Source organism: Oryctolagus cuniculus, chromosome 3, assembly GCF_964237555.1.
Source record: "Oryctolagus cuniculus chromosome 3, mOryCun1.1, whole genome shotgun sequence".
NCBI lineage: Eukaryota > Metazoa > Chordata > Mammalia > Lagomorpha > Leporidae > Oryctolagus > Oryctolagus cuniculus.
In genome coordinates, this window is record NC_091434.1 from 63,390,759 (window position 1) to 63,415,188 (window position 24,430).

The window sequence follows — 24,430 nt, forward strand, 5'->3', positions numbered from 1 at the left end:
GCAACATTTGAAGGGAAGCACTCTGGCTTGGGTTTTCTTCAACTATTAGGAATTTCTAGCACATCATTGGATTTCTTGCCTTTTAGTTTGCTATTTGCCAGATCTCAGAGTCAACAGGATAAACTCATTAGGAAATCTCTCATCATTTAGTACCTCCAATAGTAGGATTCAATGCTTAATGAAGTAATCCAGTCTCCAAAAAACAAATATCATGTTTTGTCTGATTTGTGTAAACTGTTATATATATATAGTACAAAAAATTTAATGTATATGAGTGATAATGGACATCTTGAGATTTGATTATTTTTTATGGTCCTTTTCTATACTCCTGATGAACAGTAGTCTTTCTGCTTAATATTTGTTGAATTCTTTATTTAGTGGGGGATTAAGCTTGTCATTATAAAGTAAATTATATATACATATATATCATTGCAAAAATTAAAAGAAAAATAAGAATGGAAGAAGGAGGCAGATTGGGAAGTATCATTATATTCTTAAATCTGAATGTATGAAATACATGAAATCTGCTCCCTTTATGTAAATTAATTAATTATTTTTTGTTTATGGATTACATTGGTTCCCCCCCATAACTTCCCTCCCACTCACACCCCTCCCATCTCCCGCCCCTCTCCCATTCCATTCACATCAAGATTCATTTTCAATTATATACAGAAGATCGATTTAGTATATATAAAGTAAAGATTTCATCAGTTTGCACCCACACAGAAACACAAAGTGTAAAATACTGTTTCAGTACTAGTTATAGCATTAATTCACGTTGGACAAATATCCTATGTTCTCCCTGATCGGCGACAGCTAACTGAGCACCAACCAAGAGGGAAACCTGTTGAAGAGAAAGGGACACTATGAGAAACAGTGACTTGATCAGTCCTTGTCCTGACTATTGATGTACAATTTAATACTTTATCCCTTTTAGTATTTTTTTTTGTTCTAGTACTATTGGTTGAACTCTGTAATTAACACACAATTATTCTTAGGTGTTTAAATTTAACTGAAAAGTGATCCATGTTAAATATAAGAGTGGGAATAAGAGAAGGAAGAGATGTACAATCTGGGACATGCTCAATCGGACTTGCCCCAAATGGTGGAGTTAGAATTGTGCCAGGGGATTCCAATACATTCCCATCAAGGTGGCATGTACCAATGCCATCTCACTAGTCAAAGTGATCAATTTCAGTTCACAATTGATCGCACTGATAGGTCTAAGAGTCAAAGGGATCACACAAACAAGACTAGTGTCTGCTAATACTAGCTGATAGAATAAAAAAGGGCGAGAACGATCCAACATGGCAAGTGGGATACACAGCAGACTCATAGAATGGCAGATGTCCTAAACAGAACTCTGGCCTCAGAATCAGCCCTTAAGGCATTTGGATCTGTCCGAAGAGACCATGAGGGGATTTTAGGCATGGAAAGCCAAGACACTCTGGCAAAAAAAAAAAAAAAAAAAAAAAAAAAAAAAAAAAAAACTAAATGAAAGATCTCTGTGAGTGAGATCCCAGTGGAAAGAATGGGGCCATCAAAGAAGGAGGTACCTTTCTCTGAAGGGAGGAGAGAACTTCCACTTTGACTATGACCCTGTCAGAATAAGATCGAAGTTGGCAAATTCAAAAGGCTTCCATAGCCTTGGCAACTCATGTCTAGAGCCTAGGGAGATTACTGATGCCATAAACAAGAGTGTCAAATTGTTAAGTCAACAACAGGAGTCACTGTGTACTTACTCCTCATGTGGGATCTGTCCTTAATTATATTTTTACAAAGGAACATGAGGGCAGAATTTCTAGCATTACTTTCTCAGATTATTATGCCAGGACTGCACACATGACAAGGACATACATGCAGTCCATGATGTGCCATCTCCAGGACCAAAGCAGATATGGTAGCCTGTCTACCATTACTCTCTTCCACAAATTGCAATCAATGACAGATTCTCATTGAAAATGGGAATTCTGTGGCCAGGATTGTGACATAATGAGTTAAGCTGCTGCCTTCAAAGCCAGCATCTCATATAGGCACTGGTTCAAGTCCCAGCTGCTCCACTTCTGATATAGCTTCCTGGGCCCAAGTCCTTGGTCCCCTACACCCAGGTAGGAGACACTGATGGAGTTTCAGGCTCCTGGCTTTGGCCTGACACAGCCTGGGGATTGTGGCCATTTGGGGAGTGAACCACTGGATGGGAGATCTCTCTGTCTCTCCCTCTCTTTCTAACTCTGCCTTTCAAACTAAAAATAAACAAATCTAAATAAGTAAGTAAGTAAATAAATAAATAAATAGGAAATCTGCGCACTGTCCTGGCCAGCTCCCAGTGTGACCAGACTACGTGTGCAGCATGGGCCAGGAGCATTGCCCTCTTGTTCACTTCTCTGTTCCTAGTGTCTGGCACAGAGTAAATGCTGAATACTATAAACAGTTCCTCCTGAATAAATGAATGGATACTTTTCAGAATGTCACTGTGTTATTCCATGTTGGAAGAGTTTGATGAAGTTTGACATTATTCTTAAAACAAAAAAAATTCACAAGCACATATCCACACACATAAACATATGGTATATATCTAAATTCTAAATTCTTATTATCTAAATTCTAAATTCTTATATCTTATTCTAAATTCTTAGAAAGTAGAATTAAGAGATAAATATATTTTGGTGCAAAAAATTGAAATCCATGCATAGTTTTTCATAATATGCAAATTCCATGAACTTTTTGAGGATCCCTCATATGTCTTTACTGTCTCTTTACTTAGATGTTATATTTGCTGCTTACATTTCTTAAATGATGTATTAACCTAACTTCTTAAATGACATATTAACCTAAATAATTATTGGGTAGAGGATAGAAAAGACATAATTTTATTTGAAGTTAAAAAGAATAAACCAAAGTCTAGAATGAGATCAGTGCATTAAAATATACTTTTTGCTATCTCCCTGCTTTCTTTTGAAAGTTATATTGTCCTCAGCAGACAGATGACTTTTTCCACTCCATGTGGGTACATGCAGGTCTGAATAGATAGGGCTTGAAGGAAGACGGATGAGGACGGAGGAGGTGTAAATGGACACTCAGTGGCAGGTGGACACTTTTCAGGCTTGACGATTCTCAGAAACCATTTACCAGGCAGCTTTAAATCACAGTCAAGAGACAGGTACTGCTTCAGTAACTCAGGTATCACAAGTCAAGAGAGGTAAATACGTCGTGTGTGTGTGTGTGTGTGTGTGTGTGTGTGTGTCATACTTCAGGGATTCTTTATTCCTGGATCCAGGGATGGACTCTGTGGTCTTTTAATATCATAAAAATCAAGAAAAATGCCTGGGAGGAAAGTTCATGGCTTTCATCAAATTCTCAAAAGTATCCACAATACACATAGTTTACAAACTAGGCACCGGATTTTTAAAACAAGGGAGCAGTGGCTGTGTTGGGAATCATAGCAAAAAACATTCTGTCCTACTATAGAATGGATGATAACTGGTGGCTTTTAAAAACTGATTTGGGGGGCCGACGCCGTGGCTCACTTGGTTAATCCTCCGCCTGTGGTGCCGGCATCCCATATGGGCGGCGGGTTCTAGTCCCTGTTGCTCCTCTTCCAGTCCAGCTCTCTACTGTGGCCCAGGAAGGCAGTGGAGGATGACCCAAGTTCTTGGGCCCCTGCACCCGCATGGGAGACCAGGAGGAAGCACCTGGCTCCTGGCTTCAGATAGGCGCAGCACGCCAGCCATAGCAGCCATTTGGGGGGTGAACCAATGGAAGGAAGACCCTTCTCTCTGTCTCTCTCTCCCTCTGTCTAACTCTGCCTCTTTAAAAAAAAAAAAAAAAAAACTGATTTGGGTTTGTGATTTGAGTCTATTAGATGACATTTAATTTTAACTCTGAATTAAATTTATACTCAAATTACCTTAGTGTTAACATTATTCCTATTATTGTTCTGATTGGTCAGCTAGCTCTAGTCAATAGTATTCTCATAGCAGAAACCTCTACATTTCAGTGCAGTGTCATTGTTTACAATACCTACTTCCACAGTATCATAGATATGTATTTCATTGTTGGAATTTGTTTTAAAGATTTATTTATTTATTTATTTATTTATTTGAAAAGCAAAGTTAAAGTGAGAGAGGGAGAGAGAGAGAGAGAGTGAGCAAAAGAGAGGGATCTTCCATCTGCTGGTTCACTCTCCAAATGGCTACAACAGCCAGGGTTGGGCTAGGCTGAAGCCATGAGCTTCTTCTAGGTCTCCCACGTGGGTGCAGGGGCCCAAGGACTTTGGCTATCCTCTGCTGCTTTCCCAGGTGCATTAGCAGGGAGCTGGATCAGAAGGAAGTAGTCAAGACTCAAATCAGCACCCTTTTGGGATGCCAGTGCTACAGGCTGAGGCTTACCTTCTGTGCCACAGTGTTGGCCCCCATAGTTGAATTTTTAAAGGAACTTTTACTTATTTATTTTTATTTTATTCAAGAGACAGATTTACCATCTGCTGGTTCACTCCCCAAATAGCCAGGAGTGGGCCAGACTGAAACCAGGAGCCCAAGACTCAACTGAGTTTTCCTACATGGGTTGCAGTGATCCAAATACTTGAGCCATTGCCTGCTGTCTCCCAGGGTGCACATTAGCAGGAAGCTGGATCAGAAACAGTGTAGCTGGGACTCTAATCAGATACTCTGATATGGGATTTGGGCATCTCACGTGGTGACTTAACCAGTGCACCACATACTTACCTGCTCCCTCAGACCTGCAATACCAAACCCAGCAAGGTATATATAATTTAAAGGTGATAGACATGACCAAAAAAAGACACTTTCATCCCCCTCTCCTTTCAAAAAATCACCCCAAGTAGCAAAAAAAACAATAAGAAATGTTTGAAAACTCTACCTTTCATATAATCCTAACAAATGAAGGCAGCAAACGGAGGATTGTTCATAACTGAGCAGAGAAAGGCATGGTGAGGAGAGAGCAGAGGAAGAATCAACACACTCAGAACCTAGCGAGGCTTAGGAACTGGAGGATTCAGGTACCACAAAAAATAGGATGAGGTGCGATGAGACAGTGATGAACACAGCTGAGTCTCCAAGCCCTCTCCTCCTCCCGCGGTCAGAGGGTCCTCACACCCCCATCCAGGTAGTAACCATAGTATTGTTGGAGAAACTGGACCCCCTGCCTTGGAGACACCAGCAAAGGAGATGCACACAGGAAATAAGGAGTTTCAGTGAAAGCCCATATCCTCTTCGATGGGAAGCTTCAATTCTCTCTCCTCAGGATGTCAAGACCCATGTTCACACCATTCCCAGGCAACAGACTGAGGAGCCTGGAGAAAATGAGATAAGACTCTGATGTTTGAGGATCTCCAGCGAAAGACCAGCCAGCTACTTGATCACCCTGTGGTCAGGCCCGGCAAGCTACTGCCCCCGAAACCCACTGTGACTTGGTGTCGTGCCTTATTCTTAGATGTGAACAGAACATTAAAAATGACCAGACGCTGGAGGGAAGCCTCCAAGAACGGAGAGAAAGAAGGAGTATGGAGAAGTAGGCAATTGGGACAGAAAGAAATTTCAGAACTGTAATCACAGCCCAGCACACAATAGCAAAGATATAGAGTCAAGCTAGATATCCATCAGCTGATGACGGCACAAAGAAAATGTGGTGTATTCGCAGGGTGGAATATTACCCAGCCATTAAAAACGATGAAGTCCTGACATTTGTAACAAAATGGATCAACCTGGAGTTCATTATGCTAATGAAATAAGCCAGATACATAAAGAAAAATCCATGCTTTCTTTCATATGTGGAAGTTAATATATGGAGTATAAAAAATGTGTGGATGTTATATTATTTGATATATAAATAATTGTAAATCTTGTCTTCACTGAATTATACCCTCTGCATAATAATATACCCTCTTCTCTCACTTTATGGCACTGTCTTGAATCCTACATTATGTAATATTAATATCCGTGCTTTTAAGACAAATTGTATGAATGTATATATAATATTTACATAGAAAATAAATATGACAAAATGTTAAAGATTCTTAAATCTAAGTAAATATTGTTAAAATTTAATATCTTCAGAAAAATAAAGCAATGCTTCCATGGAGAATAGCATGCTTATATATCAAAATAGCATGCTTATAAATTAAAAATATTAATTATTCCTACAAAGTGAGAGGCAAATTCTATATGAGAAAGAAGAGATAACTACATAAGAAAATAAATAGGCCGGCGCTGCGGCTCACTAGGCTAATCCTCTGCCTGCGGCGCTGGCACTCCTGGTTCTAGTCCTGGTCGAGGCGCCGGTTCTGTCCCACTTGCTCCTCTTCCAGTCCAGCTCTCTGCTTTGGCCCGGGAAGGCAGTGGAAGATGGCTCAAGTGCTTGGGCCCTGCACCCCATGGGGGACCAGGAGGAAGCACCTGGCTCCTGGCTTCGAATCACCGCAGTGCGCTGTCCGTAGCAGCCATTTGGGGGGTGAACCAACGGAAGGAAGACCTTTCTCTCTGTCTCTCTCTCTCACTGTCTAACTCTGTCAAAAAAATAATATAAATAAATAAATAAATAAATGAAAATAAATATAAGAATTCCAGTATCTGGGCCAGCACTGTGGCACAGTGGGTTAAAGCCCTGGCCTGAAGCACTGGTATCCATATGGACGCCGGTTCTAGTCCCAGCTGCTCCTCTTCCAATCCAGCTCTCTGCTATGGCCTGGGGAAGCAATAGAAGATAGTTCAAGTTCTTGGGCCCCTGCACCCATGTGGGAGACCTAGAAGAAGCTCCTGGCTTCGGCTCGGCACAGCTCCAGCAGTTGCGGCCATTTGGGGAGTGAACCAACAGAAGGAAGACCTTTCTCTCTGTCTCTCCCTCTCACTGTCTGTAACTCTACCTCTCAAATAAATAAATAAAATCTTAAAAAAAAAATTCCAGTGTCCAACCAAATGGCATTCATTCAGATAGTCCAGAAAAAAAAATATTGAAGACAAAAAAAGTATTTTAAAGTTTAAGAGAATATTGTACTAAAAATTTGAGCCCTCAGATTGGGCTACCATGCAAATTGAGAAAAAGCCCAAATTGCAAAGTACATCTTTTTTAAATTGCTAAACACTGGGGATAGAGAAGAAATTTTAAAGGAAAATCAAGTAATATTCAAAGTGTTAAGAAGAATAGTGTGTTCTTTTCCAAAGCAAGAAAACAACAGAGCCATCCTTCAATATTCTGAGTGAAAATGTTTCAACCTAGAATTATTAGATGAGCTAGCAACTGGGGATGAGAACAGAAGAAAGACTTTATCTGTCATGCAAAACCTCCAAAACAGTGAGCTGCCCAGTGTTAAGCAATGCACACCCTTTCTCGTGAAGCCTGGCAGGTGTGCTCCTACAAAACGAGGGTGCCAGGAGGAGGGAGAAAGGCCTGGGATGCAGGAGGTGAGAGAGCAGCAGCAGAAGCTGCGAGGGGACAGCCCTGAGTGACAATGAGGGATGCCCAGGAGGGCAGCTATCCCCAGACAGAGAATCCAGAACAGACAACAGGGTCAACTTGCAGGAAGGAGTCCCAGGATGGGAGGGATCCAGCGAAAGGTATGACATTCTTGTCCCGCTCTAAGATTGTTTTGAGAATCATTTTACAGAATTGTGCAGGATGTGATAAGACCTAGATGTCTGAAATCCTAACTCCAGGACTTGCAAAAATGTTCATAAGAAAGGAAGCAATCATTCTGTGTTAGTTGACTCAGCACCGAGTGGTAATTAAAAGGAGATAATCAGGAAAGCTCTGAACCTGGATTGCCTTGGGGCCGTGGAGTGAGTAGTAGACAATAAACTCGCAAACTCACACCTGCCACCAGATATCATCAGTGTTGAAGGACTGACCCTGGGGATAGCATCCTGGAGCTTGCCCTTGCTCTGCCACATACAAGCTGTGAGTGCTTGGCTCTATGATGTAGACTCTATGACAGTTTTCTCATCTGTTACTGGGTTAATAATATTCCTAACTCATAAAACAATGAGAATTAATAAGTGAAACAGTATAAAACTCTCAGGACAGTATCAGTACATAGGAAGGACCATATAAGGGATGTATCACTGGCCAGCGCTGTGGCTCACTAGGCTAATCCTCCGCCTTGCGGCGCCGGCGGACTGGGTTCTAGTCCCGGTCGGGGCACCGGATTCTGTCCCGGTTGCCCCTCTTCCAGGCCAGCTCTCTGCTGTGGCCAGGGAGTGCAGTGGAGGATGGCCCAAGTGCTTGGGCCCTGCACCCTATGGGAGACCAAAAGAAGCACCTAGCTCCTGCCATCGGATCAGCGTGGTGCGCCGGCCGCAGCGCGCCGGCCGCGGCGGCCATTGGAGGGTGAACCAATGGCAAAGGAAGACCTTTCTCTTTGTCTCTCTCTCTCACTGTCCACTCTGCCTGTCAAAAAATAAAAAAATAAAAAATAAAATAAAAAAAGATGTATCACATAACCAGGTGCTAACATGTGCATATTAAATAGAAATATATGGAACTACAAATTTAGGTAAAAAAGAAAATGGAAAGCAGATGCCCATGGGAGTCAGAAAAAGGAAGGATGAGGAATTTCTGGGTCTTGCTTCTCAGTCTCTTAGTACAACTTGAATTTTTTAAATAATGATCAGAGGTAAAACTGTAAGTAAAATAAAATTCATTTAAAACAACCAACAACCAATTCCAAATCTTAAAATGGAGGGTGCATACAAGCTCTGACATGGACTGCTTCTTACTCTCAGACAATTTATTAATCGTTCCATTTGCTATACAGATGAAATTGTACAAGTATGCATTTCTAAATGTAACAGTAGACTCAAGTCAGTTTTTATAAAATAGATTTGCCAACACAGGAACCTGTTATTCAGTAATTTCTGCATTAAAAACAAAACTAATTAAAAAGTAGAGATTTCTTTGCTGTAAGAGAAGTGTTTTATAGATACTAGCCAGTGATATAGATTTGGGGGAAAAACACACATACATGAAGAGTAAAGCAATCTGAGCCCTAACTCTCCCCTCCTCCTGCCCTGTGATGAAGATTTTAATAAGTAATGAAATGGGAGACTTACTAAGTAAAAGGCCTTGGATCAAGAAAATGCATAGCCCAGCTTTCCCAGAGGTGCACTTTCTCTTCTGAACTAATGAAAGGGCCAGCAGGAACCAAAGAACCATTGCTGCCCTTGGTTACATGAGTATATCAAAGTGCTTCCAAAAGAAACCCCATCACACTGATTTTTCGCAAGCAAACTACCACAGGATAAGAAAAAAATGAATTCCAAGTAATGTATACTCCACTTGATCCTCAATCTGGGTTGCCTAATCCTCCCTCAAATTATTGTTTCCTGGGCATGCACTGCCCTGGTAGCTGAGTGAATTTAATCTACTCCCAACCCAAAATGAATTAAGGCATTTTCAAGATAGCTTCTAGAATGTCAACATGTAACAACCCAAGTAATTCTAACTTGCTCCTTTTAATATAAAAAGAGCCTTCTTTCCCCTTCTTTTGTCTGCTCTCCCTGCAATGGCATCTGGTGGATATGGCATTCAGTTCAAAATCCACAGCCCTCTTCTATCCCCTACTATGAGAAACCCAGTGCTCTCTTCATTACAAAGTAGAAAAACAGAACACATTTTGCTCTGGGCCTTTGCCAAACTGTCACTGTATCTGGAGACTATACCCTCCTCCCTGAAAAGGAAAGAAAACAGTCTAAACTCTGTCCCAGCAAGGCAGCACAGGCCACTGTGACAGCGAGCTAATTCATCACTGTGGGGACCTGAGGCTGTGCAACTGACCACTCAACCCTCAGTCATCCAGAGGGATGGCAGTTAATCATTTCCTTAAATGATGTGGCTATGAAAACAGGGCTGATTGTTGCTCAGTGGACTGACCTGATCCACGCCCCCCCCCCCCAACCCTCTGTGCCCCCAGTAGTGACTGTTGCCATTTTCTCCTTCTTCCCAGACTGCTGGGTTTCAAGAGATTCTGACCGAGGTGGAAATTTTAGCGGTGATTGTGGGATGCCTGTGTCATGACCTCGACCACAGGGGAACCAACAATGCCTTCCAAGCTAAGTAAGTGTTCTAATTGTTGTTATTTTAATGCATTTGCCTTTCTGTTCGGAGCCAAAGGTGATGAGTGCTAAAGAGTAAAGCATTAATTTCTGGCATCCGGGGCCAAGGCCATGCAGGCTTGGGCGTGCATGTCATGGGGCCCATCCATCTTTATAATTCCCTATTCTTCTTTTAATTGCAAATTTGCCCTTCATGTCATGCTTGTTGATCTGGTCTGTCTCTGTTGACCTCAGTCAGATAGCAAAGCTCAGATTTTAAAGGGCCTAGATCTTTCCTCCCAAAACATTTGTCTGTGTGGCATTATAAGCTTCTTATACCTGCTACTCTCAAAATTTGGTTTTAAAAACATTAAAATAGAAGCCAGTCTTTGGAAATTTTATATCACAAAACATCTCTTCCTGCTGCAGTCATTTCTAGTGTTCTTTTGACTCTGGGTGTTGTGGGATCTGCAGTGAAATAAAGCTACCTACAAGGAGTAGCCTTTGCTCCCTTTATCTCCACTCCCACAGAAAGGTGGAAAACAAAAAGAAACAGAATTTACATAAATACAAGTACAGGGATGTAGAGGCATCTATTTGCCATGCAGAAGAAGAGCATGACAGAATAGAGCAAGTTGTACTGGTCAAGATAGCCATTGCTTGGTGGCTCACAGGTGCTGCAAAGAAACCCCAAGGCTCCTGACCCTTATATTGAGCATCCAGTTTTAGTGTTCTTTTCATTTTCTGTTGGCATACAAGAGATCAGAAGCAGGAGAGAAAAAATTGGGAGCAGGGAGAGTAGAGGTTTGGGAAAGCTATAACAAAGAGGTGAGATTAAAATGACTGATTGCAAAGAACATCAGCCTCAGATGACTAATTTCAAAGCCGTCCTCTACTCATATCATCTGAAACTTCAGTGGTCAACTGTGTGTCAGCAGGTTCCCTTCAGTTCTGTTCCCCAAATGCCTATTCATTGAGACACTGGACCCTTGCATGTGCTTGGTGACCTAGCAGATGCGTTTTTATACTGGGCCCTTCCTTAACTATGCTGAATCCTGTAGCTTATCGTTACAACTCTCTTCTCAATAGCCTATAGTGCTTGAACCTCTTAAATTTTTATAACATTCACTCAACAAAGCATCAATCATGATTCAGTCTGACAATTCAACTTTGTGCTATTCTGCCTAAACTTGTAAAGGCTTTTGGAGAAAATGTCACAATTGTGAGAATTTGAGACGGTCCAGTCACGTATTCTCCCAACTCTGCTGTATGCTCAGGTCTCCCTTCCAGCCCTCTCGGTCCCTCTCTAGCATCGTCCCCATTGCTCTTAGCAGTAACAGACACAGAACATTTTCTCTCCCTAAACCACCTTCTGCTCCACCCTCCACCACCTCCCCCACACCTCTCAGCACATCACCTTGCCTCCTACTTCACTGAGAAAATTGAGGCCATCAATCGAGAACTCTCTCAATTTCCTCCCTGCCATCCACAAACTTATCTACCCATCCCAATCCTTTCCTCCTTCCCTGCTGTCTCAGTGAAAAAGCTGTGCTTTCCTCGTCCAAGGCTACACCATGTGCCTCTGCTTTGCATCCCTTCTTCGCACAGTCCTTTGGGCCCTTGGGCCATCAATCTTCCTCTCTGGCCCTGGTGTCAGTTGCCTCCTTTCTCCTGGTGCCATGCATCCTATTAACATGAATTCCCCTTCCTCCTGCAAGAACACTCACCTTAACCTCCACTTATCTGTAGCTTCTGGCCTGGTTCTCTTCTTCCTCCCTTCCAGTCAAGTTTCTTGGAGAGCTGGCTAGGTTCCTTATCTTCACTCTCCCCAACTCCTGCCCTCACACATGACTCCCAACTGCACCTCATCAGAGGAGCCATCTTCAGTAATGTCACCAACAGCCCCCTTCTCCCAGAGCTACTTTACCTTTTATTGTCTTTTTACCTTGATCCTTCTGGCATGCGACATATTTTGCTTCTCCCTCCCTCTGGAATCTCTTTCTTTGTCTCTAAGACAAAGGATTTTCATCTATCCTTGGAACCGTTCTCAGTTTGCTTCAAGGCCTCTCTCCTCCTGGCCCAAGCTTCACTGGTATTATTATCTTTTGTTCCTTTCTGCTCTTTGTGACCCTTCGCATGGGGCCTCCATCCATCTGCTCATGAGTCCCATATCCATTTATTTGAACCCCAATTTTCAGATTCTACATAGGCACATAATCCAGTGGTTTAAGAGGCACCTGCTACTTGAAGTCTCACAGTCGCCTCTTGATCAGTCTTCACCTGAAAGCATGTTTCTCTTTTCCTTATTCATTATCCTAGTGAACAACACCACTGCAAATCTACAAGTCACCAAGACTCCCTCCTTGCAAAAAAGCTGTAGTTACTGTACCAAATGCAGAGGAGGGGGTGACTTTGTTAATCCTGGGTGGCTACAACCAATAGCTCAAATCTCCTCCTCTATTCTGATTGACATCAATAATCTGTCTAAATCACACAGCTGACCAGTTTATTCCTGTGCTTGAAAGCCATCCACAGTCTTCCTGTGACTTTTAGAGTAATGTTCCAGTTCCTTAGTTTAGACCCTTAGGGTCCTTTCCCACTGGACTCTTTCCCATTTCTCTGGCCCACACCTACTAGCCCCGGCTTACCCCACCTTGCCTTTCATCTGTGTTCCAGACACAAGGGACTTCTTGAAGAGCTCAGTGGAGCCCTGATGGTTCTCATCTCTCTGCTGCTCCCTTGCCTGAAATGCCCTTCCTTTTCTGCTTTCCCTCAAATGCCCCAGGAAGCATCACTCCCAGAGTTCTACCCTGTTGTGCCTCCCTTTGCCATTTTTTTTAATGCCCACATAATGCCCTGGCTGTGTTTTCAAAAAGTGGATCTCATTCCATTTTCATTGCTGAGTTACAGGTGCCTCTCCCCTTGTTCTTCAGTACCCACAACTGAACAGTGCCAAGAGTAGAACAAACACATACTGAATACTTGCTGAATGAGTGGATAATGAAGGCATGAATGAATGAGATTTTATTTGAACCATTTTACTATAGCCTTTCAATAAAGTTTCCTTATCTTCTAAACAGGTATAACCTTTTATAAATCATTAAAAAGTATTGTTTTTATGTATACAGATTTAATGTACTACAGAACAGGAGCCTGTTGAAATGTAAACTGTTTAGGCTTTCATTATAGAGTTTAACTTTTCCTAATGTTGACTTCTTGTAGCTGCATTCCATTATTTTATTTAGGGCTCCTTTCTCCACCAGACCAATTGTATCATTGTATCTCCCTCTAACATCCTCCTGCCTCTCTACCATTCTACCACTTATGCATAAATAAGAGATACATGCTTTAGCTCTATGTCTGTAAAACCATAGTGAGCGTATTGTGGGACCTGCTAAGAGTGAGTACAATGCTTGGACTCAGATACCAGTGACCATGCCCCAGAGAGAAAGCCTGTGTGTCACAATGAAAGAGACAGTTCTTCTTGCCAGTTGGCCAAGAGCTGTTTGGACTAGGAGTATACCCCTAAATCAAAGCTAGACCAGTTATATTTTGCTTACAAGAAATTTGGAGTTAAATCACCATGACACCAGATGTAAACTACAGGGAGCCACGCTGTAAGTCCATGGTGACCTGGGGCTGGGGCTGCTATTTTGGAAAAGCTATCATGACCACATCCCATGTAAATGGGACAAAACAAGAAAGCTGGTTTTCAGAGAAGAGAGAATGATGAAACTAGTATATGGAGAGAATCAGAAAGGAGAAATTGCATAATCCAAAAGGAAGACAGGGGAAAATCAGACTTGATTCCTGGCTCTCATCTTTGCTCCCATCTCTAGGAGACCCAGCTGTGCTTGAAATAGTTGGGCCAACTTAGACTTCTGGTGCCATTTAGCTAACCTTTTTCTTAAGGAAGCTGGTTGTACTTCATTTCTGTTCTTTGCAACGTACCACATCTGAAACAACAAGAACAATAATTTGTTGTTTACTATGTCTCAAGCCCTCACCAGTGTCTCTAGAGAGCAGGTATTTTTTGTCTCCATTTTACAGGAGTAACTGAGCCTGAGGAAGATAATTTGCTCAAATTCGTCCATCCCCCATATGGTAGAAGGGAGTTTGGAACAAAACCATCTGGTTCCAAAATTCATTCTTTAACCACCCTCTTATGCTCTCTTCCCTGACTTCATAACATCTGCTCTGGACCTTTGAGCTTCCAATGTGTTGGTTAACTTGTCATATCTGATAGCCCTAGAAAATGAAAATATATTTTTATATCTAGCAATTGAAGACATGGAGCCATAAAAATTGTAGAACTGAGCAAGACCCAACTAATTGTACTTTTAGCACTTTATCTTCACAAAAATGGAAACTGGGGATTTCCAACTCTCAATTCACTTGTAGAAGACTTAACACCTTTCATACTCTGTTCGATAGGTATTGGGTCACTAATTCTACATTTCGATTTTATTTTTGTTGCATCCTTGTATCACATGATCACAGCTACCTGTTAGATGGTGTGCTGTGTCCCCTCAACATGACTAGACTTATATACAGTTTACCAACTCATGAGATGTCCACATGCTCTGCACTTACCTAATGGAGTCACTTTTGAATTTAGGACACTTATTGCCACTGTTGCCCAATCTCAGTTAAGATGAACTAATCTCAGTTAACTATGAATGCTGAAAGATTTGCTTACAGTGTAGTGAAGAGACCAGCTTTTCACTGATTAGAATAGATTTATTCAGTGAGTGTGCCATTGCTTAGAAAATTCCTGGGAAGCAACGTATACCCCTTTCTCCTTTTGTATTCCCAAATAACTGAGTGCTTTTGCAGTTCAAGGCCCTTTGCTAGGCATTGTGGGAGAAATACAGAAGTATGGCCAACAGTCCCTTCTCTTAAAGTGTTCACAATCTCATTCTAGCCCTTCAAATGATTTGAAAATGGGATTTAAATGCACCAATTATTATGTGTCAAAGCATATGCTACCTTTGTTTCATGTATAAGGCTATAAAGAAATAGGAGACATTTAGCAAGGGACAAATTACTATATAAAATGCAAAATGCCTCTACAATAAAATGTGTGACTTTAGTTAGAGCACAATTTGATTTATTCTCTTAGCCTTTCTGATAAGTGAACCTTTGCATTTTCATATTTTATTCTTAATTTTTAAGTATTAGAGTGCGTGCAATGAATGATCAATAGGCATTGAGTGTAGCAGTGCCACAGTGCCTCGAAATTGCTCTGTTCACACCTCTCCCCTGTTTTCTCCAGAGACAGCATTCCCCACTCATCCCCCTCCCCCTCACAGCTGCCCCTGATGATTAAATATTAGTACCGGGCAGCTTTGTAGTATATTCTCCTAGGAGACTTCTTCTATTCATTTCTAGCATAATCTCTTATACTCATTTCTTGGGAATGAAAACCCATCTTGTCGCTTTCGGCCAGGTCCCAGAAGTGAAATACTGGGGCACATTAATCTGCCATGACAGCCTAATCCCATTGCTCACCACCTCCCAACAATTCTCAGTTTCCTAATTACCTTTCATAGTTTTCCTGTTTAAAGTTTCCTCTAAGCCATGGCTGCACTCTGCCATTAAGTCTCTTTTTCAAAGAATGCGCATGTCTAGGGACACTATGAAGGTACATTTTAATTTGTACACTTATTCTTGGTGCCTGTACAAAGTGCTGAATGCCTATAGGAACAACATTCTCACTGACTTATTTTTGTAACTTTCTTTTCAATGTGTTCCCTGTTAACAAATGAAAAACTTTCACATTTGAGACAATCTAATCAATAATGTACATCAAATACTCATGTAGTTAAAAGTACTTGTTCTTGTGAAATTTGGATTCTCTTCTATTCCTCCCTTCCCTTCTCTCTCCATACATCTTACATATATGGAATCACATTTTCACATCTACAGTGTGTGTGCACCAAAACTACTTATGTAATGAATATACCTACCACAATTAAAATGGGAGGTGGTATTAATGTCAATTTTTCCCAAATGTGATTGTGAGTTTTTTTTCATATTTTCCATGAAAAAATAGAAGTATTTCTTTATGGAAAATATATTACATGAAAGAAATTACCTCTTTAAAAATGGTTTTATGATTAATTAAGAGTGGTAAATGCTGCATGTTGCATTCCCTTCCCGCAGAATCACAAGGTGTATTTTCACCTAGCAGCGCCTCTGGGAAGTCCTACGGTGCAGAAATGGTTCAATTTTTAAAGCTAGCATTTCTCAAACTTATTTGACCATGGTACCCTTTGTATTTCAGTCCTCACTGCCATTTACCATTGCAAAGTTAATATTCTGTTGAATACCTTTTTGATAAAGCTCATCCTAACAGACATATTTTAGTTTTTGCCACTTATATCAACTTTTATGACTGTGGGCTTCACTCCTGGTGGTCATTAGAAGTTCACAGTGTGTAATAGCAGATACAGGCAACATTCTCCATGAAACTTGGCCTGTGAAAAAAAATTTGAGTTTTGGCAGTCTTCAAAAGTCTGATAGGGAACCGTATGGAAATGGATATGTTCTTGTTTAGATTGTTTTAATCTAGAAAGCTCAAAATAAACTTAGTACTGTGTTCCACTCTCTGAATGCAAAGATGTCACCTTGCTTGTTGAAAGATAAGCATTTTTAGTCTGAGGCTGGTCCAAGAAAGTCCTCGACACAATTATAGAGGACTGTGGGAGCCCTGAGGGTAAGAGCCACATCTTACTTATCTTTGTACTCCACGTGCCTGAGGCCTGGCATAATGATAGTCATTAATAATTGTTTGGGGAATGAATGAATGAATCACAGTGTTTTCCCCCACTTTCATAGCATTAGTCTGGTTTAGTTGCAACATCCGCATGCTTTCTGTAATTGAATCTGTATTGTAAGTGAGAGGGCAGATTGTAAGATGGAATTACAGAAAGGGACAAAGGGAATCCGATGAGGAATATGCTCAAACCATGGACATGGCGTGGTCACACTTGCACAAGCAGTCTGTCCTGATGAACCACCGCAGTTCAGAAGCCATATGGACACTGGGGAGAGGGAGAAGGGCAGCCTCGGAGCCAGAGTCTTTGTTTCTTTCCTGGTTAAGAAAGGAAACTCTCCTTATTCATCCTGAACAAAGAAAATACAAAGTGACTTGTGATTTTATGGGGTCTGCTAAGCTGAAGTGAATAAAGGAAGAGATAATATTGTACATCTTGACCCTACCTGCCTCATCAGTGTCTAAGTTATCAGGATTCATATCAGTAAGTGAGGTGCATCTGAGCCTGACTGTTTAACAAAAATGAATCATGAGAATCTGAGCCTGTGGTTAACACATAAATGAGAGGACTTCAAACAGTTCATGGAAAAATAGAATTAAAAGATAAGCCTAGGGAGCAAGAATTTAACCTAGCAGTTAGGACACCTGCATCCCATATTGGAGTACCCAGGTTCAATTCCTGGTTCAGCTCCTGACTCCAACTTCCCTCCAGTGTAGACTCTGGAAGGCAGCAGGTGATGACTCAAGAACTTGGGTTCCTGCCTCCCACATAGAAGATTTGGATTGCATTCCTGGCCCTTGTGGTTGGCCTGGTCCAGCCCAGGCCATGGTAGGCATTTGGGGAGTAAATCAGCAGCTGGGAACTCCCTTTTCTCTATCTGTCTTTATCTGTGTCTGTCACTCTCTCCCTAATAAAATGGAAACAAGTTTATTTTGGTACAAAAAATTTTTGAAAACATGACTCATTTTCCATTAACTTTCTGAAGATCCCCTCATACTATAGAATTATGAATTAAATTTTGAAATCTTTCATTGGTGACAACCAGCTTGGTAAAAATGAAAAATCAAATATATGAAATATATGTTATAAGTATCACTCTCATTATACAATGAGAAGGAGCTTTAAAACTTGGAAATGTTACATAACTTTTCTGAGCCTCGGTTTCCTCATGAGTAAAGTGAGAAAGTAATACCTATTTCATGGTTGCTGTCAAGACTAGATAAAATAATGTATTAATTTGTTAATATGCTGCCTAGAGCATAGTAGCTATGATTATTAGTAGCATTATTATAAAGCATGTTAACATGCTTATTACTGACTGACAACCTTCAAATTTGAATTATAATGACTAGACACTGTAAGCTTATTAGCTAAACAGCTAATAGATTTTTAAGCATCTACTCCATAGAACACACTTGGATGTAAGGCATCCTAGAATTTCAGCAAAGACAAAGGCATATAATACACATTTGAGACATGAGTTTCCATAGGAATGCACCCTATATAACTAACATTAAACAATAATTCGTGACTAAGATTAGCCAACCAAAATTTAACTTATTGAATGATACAGACTAAGGCAAGTTTTATAAAAAATAACACATGCCCAATTAAAATCTAGTATCCTCCTTACTAACTCTGGTAATCATCCCTACTGAACCAATCCTGCTATTTCTGCCAATGTGTGGTCAGCTCTGAGTCTTTCCAAGAATCACAGGTGCCCTGTACCCTTGAACTAGCTGTGGTCTCAGGTTACCTCACGCTGTTCAGGAGGTCAGCTTCTCACCAAAATTCCTCACAAGGCTCTTAGCTGCAGTCCTTGCTTCTCTAACTGGCTGGACAGACTGTGAGCAGCATTTCCAAGTTAAGGTCAAATTGTGCTTTTGACAACCAAGTCCCTGGCAAGGAGCAAGAAAGCACACGCAGACAGAGATGGAACTTAAACTCGAGCCCCACAGCTGCCCTTTGAATCCCAGATTCTCTGGGACCTTTCAATGCTCTAAGTCCTACTCCAAGAAAAGAGTTTTAACAGAATGTATTTGAACATTTTCAGTGAACACCTTATTGAACTGACATCATTGAGGAATGGTTTGTTCCACATAAACAAAATTAACAGATAACTCAAAGTAGTCCCTTCAAGTTATAATGATCATTTTATTGATTTAAAGTGTAGATATCCATGTGTATTTAAATTATTGGCTAATAACCAATATAAAGATAATTGATATAAAATAATTACTAGAAACCACAATCTAATACATACCAGGCACTGTGATAGGCACTTTCAAATATATTACTGTAGTCTTATAAATAGCAGAGTATGTCTCAAGCTGACTTACCTCAAACGGTAGAGTTAGAAATATACCAGGGGATTCCAATTCAATCCCATCAAGGTGGCATGTACCAATGCCATCTCACTCGTCCCAGTGATCAATTTCTGTTCACAATTGATCATAATGATAGGACTAAGAACCAAAGGGATCACATAAACAAGAATAGTGTCTGCAAATACTAGCTGATAGAATAAAAAAGAGAGAGAATGATCCAACATGGGAAGTGAGATACACAGCAGACCCATAGAATGGCAGATGTCCTAAACAGCACTCTGGCCTCAGAATCAGCCCTTAAGGCATGTGGATCCAGCTGAAATGCCCATGAGAGTATTTCAGGCATGGAAAGCCAAGACACTCTGGGGGAAAAAAAAAAAAAAAACCACCTAAATGAAAGATCTCTGCGAGTGAGATCCCAGTGGAAATAATGGGTCATCAAAGAAGGAGGTACCATTCTCTGAAGGGAGGAGAGAACTTCCACTTTGACCATGGCCTTGTCTAAATATGATCAGAGTTGGTGAACTCAGGGGGCTTCCATAGCCTTAGCAGCTCATGACAAGAGCCTAGGGTGATTACTGATGCCATAAACAAGAGTGTCAATTTGTTAAGTCAACAACAGGAGTCACTGTGCACTTACTCCTCATGTAGGATCTCTGTCCTTAATGTGCTGTACATTGTGATTTAATGCTATAACTAGTACTCAAACAGTATTTTTCACTTGATGTTTCTGTGTGGGAGCAAATTGTTGAAATCTTTACTTAATGTATTCTAAACTGATCTTCTGTATATAAAGAGAATTGAAAATGAATCTTGATGTGAATGGAAGGGGAGAGGGAGTGGGAAAGGGGGGGGTTGTGGGTGGGAGGGACGTTATAGGGGGGAAGCCATTCTAATCCATAAGCTGTACTTTGAAAATTTATATTCATTAAATAAAAGTTAAAAAAATAAATAAATAACAGAGTATGTGTATCATCATTTTAAAGATATAACAATAGAGTCTTTTTAATAATAAGATTTATTTATTTACTTGAAATTTAGAGTTACAGAGAGAGAGAGAGAGAGTCTTCCATCTGCTGGTTCACCAGATGGCCTCAACAGTCAGAGCTGCACTTATCCTAAGCCAGGAGCCAGGAGCTTCTTCTGGGTCTCCCATGCAGATGCAGGGGCCTTAGCATTTGGACCATCTTCTACTGCTTTCTCAGGCCACAGCAGAGAGCTTTATTGGAAGTGGAGCAGCCAGAACTTGAACCAATGCCCGTATGTGGTGCCAGCACTGAAGGTGGCTTTACCCTCTACACCACAGGGCCAGGTCCAAAGCAATGGAGTCTTAAGGAGGCCAAGAAACTGTTGAAAGCTACTAAGTGGAGGAAGAGCTGAGATTTGACTCCAAATCCAGGAAACTTTGCAGAGTTCTACACCAAGATTCCATAGTGTGACTGTGGTCTGGGATACCATGCTAGAAGGTTGTCAGTCATCCACAGAAAATGCATAAACTGTACATGGCAGGATATTCACCAGGTCCTTTGTTATGGAGAGATGAACACATTTGGAATAGGGCAGTTGTTCTGAACTCTCAGAAGAAGCATAAGGGGGCTGGCATTGTGGCATAGTAGGTTAAGCCTCCTCCTGCCGCACAGGCATCCCATGTGGGGACCAGTTCAAGTCCCAGCTGCTCCACTTCTGATCCAGCTCCGTGCCAATGGCCTGGGAAAGCAGTGGAAGATGAACTGAATGCTTGGGTCAATGCACCCGTGCAGAAGACCTGGAAGAATCTCTTGCCTTCTGGATCTGGATCGCCCCAGCTCCTGCAGTTTGGGGAGTGAACCAGCGATGGAAGACCTCCCTCTCTTTCTCTCCCTCTCTGTAACTCTACCTCTCAAATAAATAAATCTCTGTAAAGCAAACAAAAAAGCCTCCATTGATCCACAAATGATCCCTCTTTTCCCCTCAGAACATCTGTTGCACTAAATTGGACCTGCAACACTCTGTATGATGCATTAGTATTTGTATTGTTGTTGTGTGCATTGTTTTTCCTTATGATCATGTGGCATCTCCCTTACTGTTCTGTAGTTTCTTAGAGGCAGGGACTATGTCTTATGTACTGTCTGTCATCCATGATATGTAGCCTAACCACATGTTCCTGAAAGGGTTTCTTAAGAGAGGCATGAACAACACATGCTGTTGCCTGAGAATGTAACTAGTCCCTGTCCTTTGCTAGAGGTGGGAAAAGCAGTTTGAGCAGAAGAACTGGGAGAATGGTGATGGTTGAAGGGGCCTGCCCACTCACCCTCTGTCCTCTTGCAGGAGCGGCTCTGCCCTGGCCCAGCTCTATGGAACATCTGCTACCTTAGAGCACCACCATTTTAACCACGCCGTGATGATCCTTCAAAGTGAGGTACTGACCTGGTGTTCTGTTTCTCTTCTTCACGGAAACCAAAACAACTATTTGCTTCCTCCCTCACTTTCTTTGTAGTGCCACAGGCAGATGCAGAGATACGAGAAAACCACTGAAGTCCAACTGTGGGGCCTTTGTAGTTCTTTTGATTCTTTTAGATGACCGAGCAAGGGCCTTGTTCAAATTCTTTCTAAGCCGATTCATTTGTGTTTCATCAGTGGCTGGGGTCAGCAGGATAGACCGTATGCCACCAGAGCATGATTTTCCATTCCTTAAGAGACACAGAAGCCTACTTATTGGGGGACTTGAGCCAATGACTAAGTAGCCCAACATTCTCATTTTGTGAAACCCAGAGCAATTTTTAAATATGGTAGAAGCAAAACTGGGGTGAGAAAGTTATACTTTATGAGCATAGTTGAGAAGCCTATAAAAGATGAAAGAACCTAAAATTGCTGGTGGGACAGGGCTCATGCCATATGCCTTATTTTGCTTCAAGTGGCAATGCAGGAGTCAGAAGTAGTTGGGATTTTATACGATTAGCTTTCCACCGAGTAAAACAGAAACCACTGACTCCGGCTGAGGCATCTGAGCTTTAAATTGCTAGGAAAGGATCTGTTTAATTTTCTGCAGGCGTACATTTTTTTTTTTTTTTTTGAGGCCGGGAAGGGATCATCTGTTCCCTATTATTTGTCAGTTCTCTAGCTGTGCCATTAATTATTATTATTATCATCATTAAGGCCCTGCTTCACTGAAATAGCATCATTAAATATGGAGGGTCTTTTTTCCTTCCAGCCTATCTGGAGAAAGCATGTCTTTTGCAATATCGTGACGGCCTTTGACCCCATAAAGGAAAGCCGACATTCCAGAACCTACATGCACCCTGGGGAGAGGCAAGCCTGCTGGGGGTGATATCTCTTCAGCTGGGAATGAAACATCCAGGGTTAGGCTCTCAGTACCTGACAGAAGCCAGCGACCTGGCATCTGTAGCTCAGAAATTTCCCTATGAAAGCCACGCTGGCGCTGAGTGCTGTGCGAGAGGGAAGCAGAGCTGGAAGGAACTTCGGTGCAGACTATCTTCTCTGTACCGGCAAAGGTGATGAATCTGCCTCTGATCCTAGCAACCCCTAGCTTTGTAATGAGGGTTATAAACAGGTTGTCAGCTTCCTAGGGGAAATGAACTCCACTCACTCGGAATTTGGGTTCACGCAGACAGAACACATTGGCCACCCTTCCCTTTGAAATTCTTCATGAAGGGCAGAGAGTGATCATCGCAGAAGCAAGCCCTGAGCACCTGCTACAAGCGGGTGCTGCCCAGAACTGCCCCCTCAAACCCTTCTGTCACAAGGCAGACAAGCAGGTGTCCTTATCCTGCCACTTTCCAAATGACACACAGGTGCCCGGAGGTTGGATGCCTTGAGGAAAGTTGCCCCAGGCCTTTCTTCCTCCACATCTGCCATTTCTCTCCATCGGTCTCACACTCACTGGGTCTCTAAGCAAAGGGTAGCAGCAGTATTGCAGGGAGACCAAAATCTACTTGAGGCATCACACCCTTGAAGACCAATGTTCATATAAGCCATACGCAGATTACAAATGAACTTCTTTTGCATAACTAAAGCTTATCTGGCTAGCTTTGCCCCTTTGTTAATTGTAAAAAGCACTAGTTACCATATACCCTTTAAAAGTAGTAAAATGCAGGCCCTCACAACTAATCAGGATCCTCAAATTCAGACCACGTTACTTCTTGTCTCAACGTCAATCAGCTCCTAAAGTTTAACCTCTGACTAAGAGTTGCTGAGTGTGTGGCTGCATCCGGGTGACTACTTTTCCACAGTTTCCAACCACTTTTCCCCAAGTCCTGGAATGTGATTGATCCATGGGGCAAGAGTCAGGCGGAAGATCCTGGGCAGAATTATGGTGCTGCATTTCTTTAGTTATCCATCTTCCTCCTGATGGCTGAAGGCTCCAGGGAAGTTCATTTAAAAATTACAGTTAACGTTAGACCTGGCTCCACTTGGAACCAATATGCATAGTCTAGTATTTAAGAAGTGGTGGGTTCATCCAATGAGATAAATTAACTCAGGAGAGAAGATCATCATCTGGCACCAGGTGAGATATAATTTACTAATTGAAATTCTGATCCCCTCAAAGAATTAATTTACCTAATTGGAGACAATTCATAGGCAGTAATTCTGCCCTTTATTTCTCCACTATCTTTGGGTTCTCAACAGTAGGTTTAAAACTGGTCCAGTTCCTGGGCCAGCTGCTTATGAGTTCCAATTTCATGCTAGGAAAACCTGAGGAATGGGAAGTGGGCATTTAGCCTACCAGTGAACATGCTGTGTCCCACATTACTGTGTGGGTTTGATTTCTGCCTCCAGGCCCTGACTGAAGCCTACTGAAGCTTCCTCTGAATGCAGTCCCTGGTAGACAGTGCCGATGGCTCATGGAATTAGGTCCCTGACATACACATGGGAAACCTTGACCACATTCTCAATTCCTGACTTTGGCGTCAGCCTGGATTTTGGGGGAGTGAACTAGTGGGTGGGAGCTTTAGGTCTGTTTCTCTCTCCACCTAAATAAATAGTTTTTAAAAAGAAGAGAAAACCCGAGAAATTAAAAGATCCAACTTTCAGGACAAACTAAGTGAATTATTGGTTGCTTAGTAAAAGCGAAGTTAGTAAAAACAAACTGTGGAGCTGCCAATGCCTTGTGTAGCTAAAACAGATTTGGATGAAAGGAGGAGAGCTTTTCAAAGGTATGGAGGTAAAGATGCAAGTGCAACTTTTCTTCTCTCTTTTTAAAATGTATTTATTTACTTGAAAGGCAGAGTATCACAGAAAGAGAGAGAGAGAGAGAGAGAGAGAGAGAGAGAGAGAGGTCTTC

At 41.7% G+C, this 24,430-nt stretch overlaps 1 protein-coding gene across 2 annotated transcripts in view; it reads left to right on the top strand.

Annotated features, from left to right (window-relative positions):
* Window positions 1-24,430, top strand: part of PDE11A (phosphodiesterase 11A) — a 450,256-nt gene that overhangs the window by 340,916 nt on the left and 84,910 nt on the right. For both annotated transcript variants that reach the window (XM_051849396.2, XM_051849397.2), the window contains exons 13-14: window positions 9,956-10,065; window positions 21,457-21,547. In XM_051849396.2, coding sequence (XP_051705356.2) covers window positions 9,956-10,065; window positions 21,457-21,547 — 201 coding nt within the window. The remainder of the gene's footprint in view (window positions 1-9,955; window positions 10,066-21,456; window positions 21,548-24,430) is intronic.